Genomic DNA, 12025 nt, shown 5'->3' on the forward strand with positions numbered 1-12025 from the left:
GGGCTCTCCCAGTGCCTGCTGGTCTCCCTTGGCCAGTTTATAGATGGCCACCAGATCCCCTCTCAGCCTTCTCTTGTGGAGGCTGAACAGGTTCAGATCCCATAGCCTATCCTCATAGGACCTGCCCTGCTGCACCCTGATCATGCAAGCGGCCCTCCTCTGGACCCTCTCGATGTTGTTGTCCACATCCCTCCTGAAGTGCGGCGCCCAGAACTGGACGCAGTACTCCAACTGGGGCCTGACCAAGATCACATAGAGGGGGAGGATCACCTCCATGGACCTGCTCGTGATGCATCTGTGGATGGATAACAAGGTGCGGTTAGCCTTTCTGATTGCATCCCCACATTGGCGGCCCATGTTCATCTTTGAGTCAATAATGACTCCAAGATCCTTTTCTGCTTCTGTGCTGGTGAGAGGGGAGCTCCCCAGCCTGCAGGTATGCTGCTGGTTCTTCCTCCCCAAGTGCAGTACCCTGCACTTGTCAGTGTTGAAACCTATCTTATTCTCATCCGCACACCTCTGTAACCTGTCCAGATCTGATTGCAGCTTGTCCCTCCCCTCTAGCGTGCCCACCTCCCCCCACATCTTAGTGTCATCTACGAATTTGAACAAGGTGCTATTCACCCCCCTTGTCCAAGTCGCTGATGAAGATGTTGAACAGTGCAGGCCCGAGGACCGAGCCCTGGGGGACCCCACTGCCCACATCCCTCCAGGTCAGAAAAGACCCATCCACCACCACTCTCCAGCCAACTGCCAACCACTCTCCAGCCAACTGGTGACCCATCTGACCATGTAGGGATTGACACCACAGTTGCCTAATTTTTTAATGAGAATGGGGTAAGAGACAGCGTCAAAGGCTTTTCTAAAGTCCAGAAAGACTATGTCTACCACGATGCCTGCGTCCAAGGATTTAGTGACCTGATCATAGAAGGCCACCAAGCTGGTCTGACAGGACCTGCCTCTGATGAACCCATGTTGGTTGCCCCTAAGCATACACTCCCCTGCTGGTTCCTCGCAGATGTGCTCCTGGATAATTTTTTTGAAGAGCTTCCCCAGGACCGAGGTAAGACTAACTTAGGTTGAAGTTAATATGGCAAGAGGAAAAGGGCAACCAGGTCAGAGTGTTGGCCTCCCTTTGTACCTAGCTCTATTATTGCACTGACAGGGATCAGCAGAGAGGGATAGCATGGTTCGCTCCCTCTGGCCTGACAAATACAATAATGGGATACCACTTTCTCATAGCTGTACATCAAATGTCATAATTTGCAGTAGCAGCACTACTGTTATAATGCAGAGGCCATAGTGTCATTGTGCTACAACCCCCCAAAGATTTAATCTAGTGATCAAACCACTACTTACACTATAATCAATAAACGAAGAATGGAGAATAAAGAGTTTAGTAAAAAGCAGAATTGTAGGATTAAGATCCACCTCATCTATTGACCACATCAAGCCCATCAACTGCAGTACACAGGCATGTAGGACTAGATGATCTTTTCTAATGCTACCATTAGTACCATAAGCCTACTTTTATTTGATATTTAAATGTCTATTTTCAGTTCAAAACTTAAAATATATGTTTGAAATATATTCAATTAAAATTACACAAAACTATTTCAAATTTTAAATTCTGCACTGCTGAAAGATAGTTTGTTCTTTTGAGGCAAGGGGAGGGACTCAGGTGCAAAAGGGTAGCATTAATTCTTATGACATTCAGGGAATACAGTTTTTGAACATGCTAGCCAAAAAATGATCATTGTTTAAGTTAATCATAACTTGCTCCCAAAGAACAAAATATTTATACATGATCATCTGGAAAAATTAAGTACTTCTTTATGAGTTACACAGTGAAAGCCTTACCTGGTCCAGGGACAAAAGGTCTAGAAAACTGGGGCACAATAGAAAGAGGTGTTAGCGTGGGACGGATGTTTTTCAGATTTGATAGCTGAGCTGGTGCTGGTGATTGGGCTGGTGAGGTGACAGGACTACCTAGTTGAGGACTATGCTGTAACTGGAGTAAATGTTATACGTAAGTAAGTATAGTGGGCTCTCACAAGTGTTTTAAATACATTTATCTGAATATACTACATGATATTTACAATATTTAAGTCAGGAAACAATAACTGTAATATAACTATTTGTAAGCACTGCTGAAATAGGTTTGTTTTGTTCCTCCCCAAAACTGAATCCTTTCTTTTTAAATACAAGATTCATGACAAATTCTCCCAGAGGGGAAAAAAGACCCGTACCTGTGCAGCACTGTCTAAAGTGCTAAACTCTGTAGATTTCTGTCCCCTTTGATGGTCACAATAATATTTATTCTGCTTCCACTGCGGAGGTGAGTGGGGTCGGGGCTGGGGATTGTTAGGTATATTTAGCTGCATCATTACTACTCCTCCACCTGGTGGGGGTGCTACTGCTGCAAAACAAGAGAAGTGAAGGATCTTGTTAGAGGTTAGCTCCTCTAGCCACAGCTTTATTGTGTTAAAATTGAAAAAAACAAACAAGAAAGCAGTCAATATGCAGGACCCAGGAGAAAGTAAACTGTTGGTTTCTAGACGCATGGGAATTTATATTCCGTAGAATATTTTACTTCCATTAACAGATAAAATCTTTTTAGATCATTCAAAAAGAAATTAGCAGGATTCAGAAAGACAGGTTAAGCTATTGAAAAGCTTAGTATCAACTATTTAAAACTTTCTTAAACCAAATTGTTCTATAGCACAATAGTTGAAAGCGCACTAAATCTACTATACTTTACCTTCATTCACAGATAGGGTCAGATTTATTTATATGGGCGAAATATGAAAAATGATGTCCCCATGTTACTGTGGGGGCAACTACAAGGAAAATGAGAGGCAAGTTTACATGGCCTGGGGTGATCAGAACTGTCAGCATCCTTTTCAAAAAATCTCCTCAAAGAAGGTAGTTTAACTTTGTCTTGGTTTTCAAAAGAAACTCTCCAAACAAAGGCTTGCTGAGAGAGAAACTTGCCCCCTGGCTGGTCTGCCACCAGGCCCACACAGGAGGGGTTGAAAAGACGCTGGTGCCATGCAGAAAAGGTAGGTCTGGAGACACTGTTTGGGTTCTGCCCAGTTATGGTGGAATACAGGTCAGAAAGGGTAAATAATGGCCTGTCTTCTTCAATATTAGAAATGGCAAGTAAGTTGACTCTCTGACCAGGAGCAGGGAATTATTTTGGGCGGAGAGCCACTTACTGGGTTTTGGCAAGTCATCGAGGGCCACGTGGATAGCCCCACCCCTTGATGGGTGCCCTGCCCCCTGGTTGCCACCTTGGGATCAGAAGTCCTGACCCCTAACCCCCGCCACCAGAAGTCCCTCTTTTTGGCCCAGTGGCAACATGTAGGGGGTGCATGTGTACCCCCTGAGAGCGCTGGTGCACCCCAACAGCCGTGCTTGCCACTCAGGAAATGGGCAGGGGGGACAGGCGGGAAAGCCAGTGCCCCCCCCTGCAAGCGCCGGCCGATCACTGCGCTCACTGCAGCTGCTTTTGGGAGTGACTGTGGCTGCTTCTGGGAGTGGCTGCAGCAATCGGCTGGCGCTTGCTCCCAGAAGTGGCTGCAGCAAGCATAGGATTGCCTGTGGGGGACCCCCCCTGGGACCGCAGGATTGCCTGCGGGGACCCTTCCACGTCCCTGGACCACAGGATCACCTGCAGGGGACCCCACCTCCAGTCGGTTGGACTGTTTGCGGGGGGGGGGGCGGGGGGGGGCCCGCGGGCACATGCCCCCCCCCCCCCCAACTAAGGCGGCACCATTCACCCATGCCTTGGCCCCTGGAGGTGCTCCTTTCAGCAACAGGGTTTGCCATCTCAGAACCAGAAAAATACCAAATTATATTCTTTAAAAAAAAAATTAAATAAATAAATAAAATCAAACGTCTTACAACGTTAATTAATTTCATTACAAAATATATTTTTGTCCTGATTTACATGTGTTTGTGTAGTGTACATAGAGGTGACAGTATAATAGTTTAAAATGAAGTCTTAACTCCTGTATATTGTGGAAGGGTGGGTATAGGTTTGTGGGTATGTGGGGTGTGGGTGTCTGTGTGGGATTTGTGGGGGTGGATTTTGCAGGGGGCTGTGAGTCTGTGGGGAAAGGGTAGCTGGGGAGGGTTGTGACTTGGGTGGAGGGGGAGGGTTTGCCCACAACCTGCCCCAACCGCATGGCAGACAGAGCCCCTGCCAGCATTCCTGGGCTCCACACTTCTGCTGCTCCTGGCCCTGGGGCACTGGTGCAGGCCCCATGCTACCGCTCACTGCCACTTCCCCCATCTGCCACCGTTGTCCTTCTCCTGCCATTTCCGCATCCCCCAGCCCCTCACCATTCCAGCACCACGTCCCAGCTGCTTCTGCAGTCCCAGTGATGCACCTGAGCATCAGGTGGTGCCAGAGCTGCCAGCAGGCAAGCAAGAAGGGGAGTGTGGAAATGGTTGCAGCAGGCAGGGGGAAGGGGCAGCAAGTAGGAGCATGGAGTGCAACCACAGCTGGGCGGGAGCGTGGGGCCCACACCAGTGCACTGGGCCCAAAGCAGGGTGGCAGGAGCGTGGGTCCAGGCTGGCTCCTTCTCTTCCTGCTTGAGCAGTGCAGCCCAGCTCTATACAGGCCCTGCCAGCCCAGACCCTGTGCTCCTGGGCAGAAACTGCTGCTTGGCGCAAAGGAAAGCGGCTCCCTCTCTTGCCACCCCCAGGCAGTTTTAGCTGCATCCTCCTGGAGCCCGCGCCGTGCAGCTCCTTCACCGCTGTCTCTGTGCTGCCCAGTGCAGCAGCAGTGGCTGTGTGGAGCAGCCGCAAGGAGCGGCAGTGAAGGAGCTGCACCGCAGCCTAGCGAGGTGTGAGCTCTGGGCAGACGCAGCTAAAGGTGCCTGGCACCACTGGGGTGGGGGATTGCTTTCCCCATGCTGAGCAGCAGTTTGTCCAGCTGCTGCCGTGGCTCAGCAAAAATGGGTGAACCTGGAGCTGGTGTGGGGCCCAGGCTGAGCAGCAGCGGTGCAGGACAAACTGCTGCTCAACATGGAAGAAAAGCAGCCCCCTTCTCTGGTGCAGCTGCTCAGAGCCCACACAGGGCTGCCCGTGCCTGCTCTCCACTGCCACCACTGCTCCATGGGGCAGCCCAGAGGCAGTGGTGACACTGTGGAGATGCAGGACAGTCCCGTGTGGGTTCCATGCAGCTGCACCAGGAAGCGCCAGCAGCGGGAGGGAGAGGGGCCACTTTTCTCCCACGAGGAGCAGTTTGCCCTGTGCCACTGCTGCTCAGCCTGGGCCCTGCCTGTACCGCGGGGCTGGGGTGAGGGGGACTGGGAATGAGCGGGCGTGCGGGAGCCAGAGACAGCTGGACGAGAGTGCGGGGCCTACACTGGTGTCCCAGGGCCAGTGCCAGTGGGGCCAAGAGCAGAGCAGCAGGAGTGCAGGGCTCCACACTCCCACCCAGCTGTTGCTGCAGTCTGTGCCTGCTCACTGCCCTTTCCCCCCACCCGCCGCAGCCATATCCCCACTTCTCCCCTGCTCACCCACCCACTGGCAGCTCCAGCAACACGTGGTTCCCAGCTGCATCGCTGGGACTGCAGGAGCCAGTCCGGCCTGGCCCTGAGGACTGGGTCGATCATCCACAGTCCTCCCCTGCCTCCCAACCCCTTATATGTATTTCCCTCGGTGCAGGGAGGCAGGAACAGCTCCAGGCCAGAAGCCCCTGCCACAGAAGTCCCCGCTAGGCAGAGGCTTCTGGCTTTGGGGGGTGGGGGCAGATTTGCTACTGGGGTTTAGTTTTGCCACCAGCTCCCCTGGGATAGAATGGCCTGGTGTGCCGGGTCCAGCCTGCAGGCTGCATTTTGCTCGTCCCTGACCTAGACTACTCACACCATTTAAAAATAAAGCTAATGAGTCCACAAGTGTTACGATTTTAATAAACGTCCATCTTTAGGAAGGGCCAGGCTGACCATAGTTCACACTTTCTACCATATACTGTTTTACTTTTTGGATTTTGCTACATATTTTGGACACTGAACACTTGCATTTTTATATTTGGAAGTTATTAAAATCTTTACAGGTTTCTGTTAAAAAAAAAAGCAGTGGTTTTGCTCCTCTCCTAAACAAATAATTAACAAAAGGGGGCTCCAATGACCTCTCATGGGCCCTAACCTATGTTTCCTTTATATACTATGCTATAAAAATTTTACTACATGAAGTCTTATAAAATCCTTAAAAGCTGCACATCAAAATAAATAAAAACCAGTAATAATTTAAATGTGTTTCCTTCCATCCTAGGATCCAAAGGCACTTACAGTACCAAGGAAGCACTATCCACATTTTACAGAAAGGGAGATGGAAGAACAGCGTAATTAGACAAATTTACCAGGGTCACTAATGGAGTTAACAACAGCACAGGAACAAACAAATGAACAAACAAACAAACAATCAGAACTCTTGATTTGATTTATTCCTTTAACTTCCAGATCATACTACCAAATAAGAGACAGTATGATCTGGAGGTTGATCTGTATGGCCTTTTGATCTGGAGCAAAACTTTTTTTTATTACACAGAAGAAAATAAACATTTCTGACATAATTTATATAAATATGCAACTAAATATACGGAGAAGACATGTGATGCATATATGGCATGACACAGCATGGTGGTAAGGTTTCACTGGATAAGTGTGACAGTAATAACATTCTGAAGTGGCAAAGCCAAAAATGAAGAGTGTATTTCATCTTGAAAGTGTGCCAATCAAACATCTGAATTACAGATCATGACCACACAGTCTAGGTATGATTTTTACATTAAAGCCGTTTGATTTTTTAAAAATATTTATTTTCCTCACCCCCCACCCCCCACTCTGTACTGCCAAACACCCACCCACCCTCAGCTGTTCATTTCTTGGAAGGAGAAAATAACAACACTTTAAAAAAAAAATTAAAGTTACTCCAAACAGTATTTCTAAACAGAATTTCACCACTTGAAAATATACAAAGTGATGATGTGCTTTGTGTGGAGCTCAGGCCTACGTGCTAATTTTGATAACAAACTAAATTACTCGCTTTTTTCTATTCCTGTTAGCCCTCCTCCACCATTGAGAGGGAAAAGCTGGATTTTATTTCATGTTGTGAAACGTATTTTTTTAAGTCCATTCCAATTTATTATCCCTGAACAAACATAAGTTGGGTTGCAGAACCTTTATTATCATTTATGATACACGAGGAGGAAAACCAAGATGGTCTTTCAAAGCAGTTAAAGGAATTCAAGCCCAGTCCAATATAATTTATTTCCGAGAAGATGCTCCCAGCTCCTTGTCTCCTCATACTCCCTTTGGACCACTGAGAATATCCTGTCTGTCATCGCTGAAGTAGACTGAGTTGCATGTAAATTCTTGTCCCTGAATGTCACTATTGCCTGAATTGCCTCCTTTTCTCCCAGTTCTCTCAATTTTTTCTTTTTAAATTCTGTTTGATAGCTCTAATCCACGACTCCCAGTGGCATTAAACCAAAATGGTCAGGATGGATTATTGTCTGGCCAGAGTGGGAAAACACATTAGTGACTCATTAGACTGTCTGGTTTATTTTTAGGCATTCTGAAGTGACTCACTCTTCAAGCATCACAGACAGCCAAGCTTCAAACAGAAAGAAAAAAAATACTGCCGATGAACTAAAACATTGTGCTGCTAAAATGTCTGCCATCTTGCCACCATACTGAAAGTAACCCCTTCATCATTAAGCCCAATAATAGGTGGTGCATGAAAATTATCTAATAAAATAAATTATTAATATGAAACCTATTTATAGGGCAATTAAGGTCTGTGACAGAGAGAAGTGTGATCTATTGGTATGTTCACAGGAAGGAGAGATATTTATAAACTTGGCTTGGGGAAAATCACTTAACTCCTAATGTATCAAGTTCACTGGTTAATAAAATAAGAGCACCACTAACTTGATTGTAGCACTGCTCCAGAACATACTAGGTCCTAACCCTAAAGCCTTTGAATTTCATGAACAGTCCTACTGTTTTCAGTAAAGACTGCAGTTGCTAAGTGTTTAATTGCATCAAGCTCTTAGGATATCAGTCAACATTTGTAAAAACATGTTGGACTGAAAAGCTCTGTCACTGCTATTACAATCACCTATAGAGTTTACTATTTATTTCAGTGCCTTCACACATCTGCATTTTGTTAGAATCAAATATTGAAGTGTGATTCAAGTTAAATTGACCACAAGATGAATATGAGCTACCACTGCGATACTGCAGCTGGCAAATCGAACAAAACTCTGGCTTGCATCTATCGATGCATCTCAAGCAAGACCCAGGATGTCATCCTTCCGCTCTACTCAGCCTTGGTGAGGCCACAGCTGCAGTACTGCATCCAATTCTGGGCTCCATAATTTAGAAAGGACATTGAAAAGCTTGAGGGAGTCCAGAGAAGATCCACGCACATGATCAGAGGGCATGAGAACAGGTCTTATGAAGAGATGCTGTGAGCTATGGGACTCTTCAGCCTGGAGAAGCGCAGGCTCAGGGGTGATTTGGCAGCCTATAAGTACATCTGGGGGAACGCCTGTTCACCAGAGCACCTCAGGGGATGACAAGGTCCAACAGTCACAAACTCCTGCAAGACTGTTTTAGGCTGGAGATAAGGAAAAACTTTTTTACTGTCTGAGCCCCCGAGGCCTGGAACAGATTCCCCCCGTCCCTCCAAGAGATGGTGCAAGCACCTACACTAGACTCCTTTAAGAAGCATTTGGATGCTTATCTTGCTGAGATCCTTTGACCCTAGCTGACTTCCTGCCCCTTGGGCAGGGGCCTGGACCCAATGATCTTATGAGGTCCCTTCCAGCCCTAATGCCTATGAAATCTATGACATTAAACAGGTGGCTCATTAAGTCACAATCGTATCTGTTGAGGCACCTGCCTATGAACATGATTTGTTATACTGTTCAGAATTTCATGTTTTCATTTTATGTCAGTGGACTGATATAACATGGAATGAACAAATCAGCACGTATACCTCAGCTAGAAAAAAGACACTGAATTACAGCCAAGTTCTTGGCTAAGAGACAGAACAATGTAATAATTTACTATATTTCTTTGGACAGAGCAGCTTATATAAAAGCCCTAAGGAAGTATCCCTGCTATTGGCTGCACGATCGAAAAATCAACAGGTGAATTCTGACATGATAAAGGTGGAGACACTACACCACACTGCAGAAGGGAAAGACTGTTATAGGTCTGACTATGATAAATGTAACAATAGTGAATGAGGTGGTGGCTGCTGACTCAAAATGATTATATAAACTATGAAAATGAAAACAATAAATAAGCCTATCAGACAAAAAATTGGAAGGGGTTAACTGTCTTTACACTCTGGTCCAAAGGCTTACTTTACTCCTTCCTACAGCCCACAGAATACCTGCTGTTTCTACTACCTTTCCAGGACTCTCTCTTCAAAGCTACTCAGTGCTACTCCTGGTTCAGCTGATGAAATCTACACTATGCTAGATCAGGTGCAAGCTCAAATCTCAAGAGAGGGCAGTCCAATCATCCTTGAAGGATGATCCTTTTAAAGAGATTCACAACATAATTTTAAGCTGCATTACTTCTCAAAATATATGCAGAATCTAGGCTACTGAAAGCTCTACATCCTGTCAAGGTTTTGGAAAATTAAACGCCTGGAGCGGCACGGAAGTTCCCAACGTTACTCTAACGTAATGCAAGTTACAAATGACGAGTAAGGAGAAATATTCTAGTAAATCTGTTGTCTTTCAAACTAATCTTTTCAGTCAGAATTTAGTTTCTGCCTGCAGCTTTTAACTGGTCTCAATTCTGAAGCATATATTCAAGTAGTGTATTTTAACATAAATCATTATGCTTTAATGAAACAATCTGCAAACTTTCTGTGACATGAAGCAGAAAAGTAAGAAGTCAGGCTAACCCCTCAGGGTAACTGAAATGCACTAAATTCTAGAATTAAAGTGATTTCTATTAAGCTAACATAGTAATTAATCCTAAAACATACCCTTCAGCAGCATGTATCAAATTACACAACATAATAATGGCTAGACTTTTCTTGGCCATTCAACAAAAGCAATTCTGTTTGTTTCCCAACCACCAAAGATTATCTTCCCACACCTGCACACTGTTGTCCTTGAAGCTGCTGGGAGTTGCAAGGGGAAGATGTTCTAGGAAACTGTATCTGCTCTGATCCTGGAGGCTGCAAGTATCCTACTGATGAACTGCAGGAAAAATAAATAATAAAAAAGAGATACACATGAGCATTTAAAGCACGCACACACACGCACAGATTTATAATTTCAAACTTTAATTTGAATTAGCTACACATGCTGCAAATATGATTTCTGTAACAATTTCTTCTCCAGAATTCCTTTTTAATTTTTATGGAGCATCACCTTTTCTTTTAAAAGACAAAAGAACAAAGAAGAAACTGCAACTGTACCTCAGAACTTATGACCTGCCTAACCTAGAAAACTTTGCCACTTTTGCTATATTGGTAGAAACAGTCTAGCATAGATGCAGTTACACTGGTACAGAGTTTACCTGGTTAGCATTTGCAGAATTAATTTGCCGTTGTGATAAATTTCCTATTATGATTTAATGGCCATTCTTCCAATTCATCTGGGTCACTACCTGGTAATTAGTCATTATTTGCATTCTCTTCAGAGTTGCAGATTAACCAAAGTTTACTGCAAAGAAGCGTTATACTGATTTACCTTTTCCCTTCCAGGACTTAAACCCTGTGGTTCCTGGATAGAAGGTTTTGCCTTTCAAGGTCAGACTGACTGCCATATCTGGGGTCAGGAAGGAATTTCACCTCTGGTCGGACTGCTATAGACTGTAGGGGGTTTAGCTTTCTCCTGTGACGGGGCAGAGAGCTCCTCTTTCTGGGATCTCTCAAGGATATTTTAACAATGCCTATAGCAGCAGAATGCTGCTGTAGTTCCTCTGTTTTACCGGTGGCAGGTTAGGCTTTGTCTTGTGTTGTGCCTGGGTTGACAATGTAGTTTTGCTAGGAGGTTAAACGATGCACCTGTATAGGATGATCTGGATAGGGCAGATCTTGCCTCTTGCAGTGAGTTTGGACTAGATGACCTCTAGAAGTCCCTTTCAGCCCTACTGCTCTATGATTCTATATAGTTTTTAAGGCACTTCTAATACAATATAAATGGTATCAACCTTAGGGGTTGATAAAACTATTTAAAAGGTGTGTGTGTGGGGGGAGAAAATCACATTCTATGTGTGGTTAGGGGTATGGTTTATATGGTTAGGAACAGACAGGACCTCAGAATACTACAGGTTAAAAATTTTCACTTGTGAGTTCTGAAATACTGTAAAGTCTTGCTAACACATAAAAATAATTTTGAAAGGTTAGTGACAAAACCTGGTAGAATCAAGAAAATGTAAATGGAAAATCTGTGCAACCTGAAAAGATAAACTATACCAGGCTCCTAGTTCAGGAAGTTTTAACGTAAAGGATTAATTTAAACAAAAATAAATGTAGAGGCCAGGAGGACATGATCCCTCAACATTTTAGATGCAAATAAAAGGCTTGAATGGATACTATGAATAATGAAAGTAAATACAGAGGTCAATATAGGGCTGAAATACTGTAAATATCTTCTTTTGTTGCATATATGTCTTTACAATAATACTTCCCTGAAAAATCTAAGTTGTAACACTTCATGACCAGGGACTTTTTTCCCCCAGAAGGACTGTTGGTTGTACAGAGGATCTCACTTACATGAATTTACTTTTTCAATTATTCCCATGAGATTGGACCTTTAGTCATGGCACTTTGCTTATACAATGAATACTACTAATCTCTTTTGCTGGAAGAGAAATAGGTATGTGAAAAACTACGTCAGTCCTAAAATACCTAACAGTAAACTATGCTGTAGTTACATTCTGCTTCACCTATTATGTAAAAAGTGTTCTGTTTTTATATAATTTCATTTTAATATTTACATTAAATATTACTTGTGTATGAGCTTGGAAAGAAT

General features: G+C 44.6%; 1 protein-coding gene across 13 annotated transcripts in view; it reads right to left on the reverse strand.

Moving 5' to 3' along the window:
* Positions 1–12025, reverse strand: part of R3HDM1 (R3H domain containing 1) — a 170310-nt gene that overhangs the window by 9654 nt on the left and 148631 nt on the right. For all 13 annotated transcript variants that reach the window (XM_059727417.1, XM_019480431.2, XM_019480434.2 and 10 more), the window contains 3 exons: positions 10140–10243; positions 2250–2419; positions 1861–2011 (listed from right to left, as the gene is read on the reverse strand). In XM_059727417.1, the coding sequence (XP_059583400.1) occupies positions 1861–2011; positions 2250–2419; positions 10140–10243 (425 nt within the window). The remainder of the gene's footprint in view (positions 1–1860; positions 2012–2249; positions 2420–10139; positions 10244–12025) is intronic.

This window comes from Alligator mississippiensis, chromosome 4, assembly GCF_030867095.1.
Source record: "Alligator mississippiensis isolate rAllMis1 chromosome 4, rAllMis1, whole genome shotgun sequence".
Taxonomy (NCBI): domain Eukaryota; kingdom Metazoa; phylum Chordata; order Crocodylia; family Alligatoridae; genus Alligator; species Alligator mississippiensis.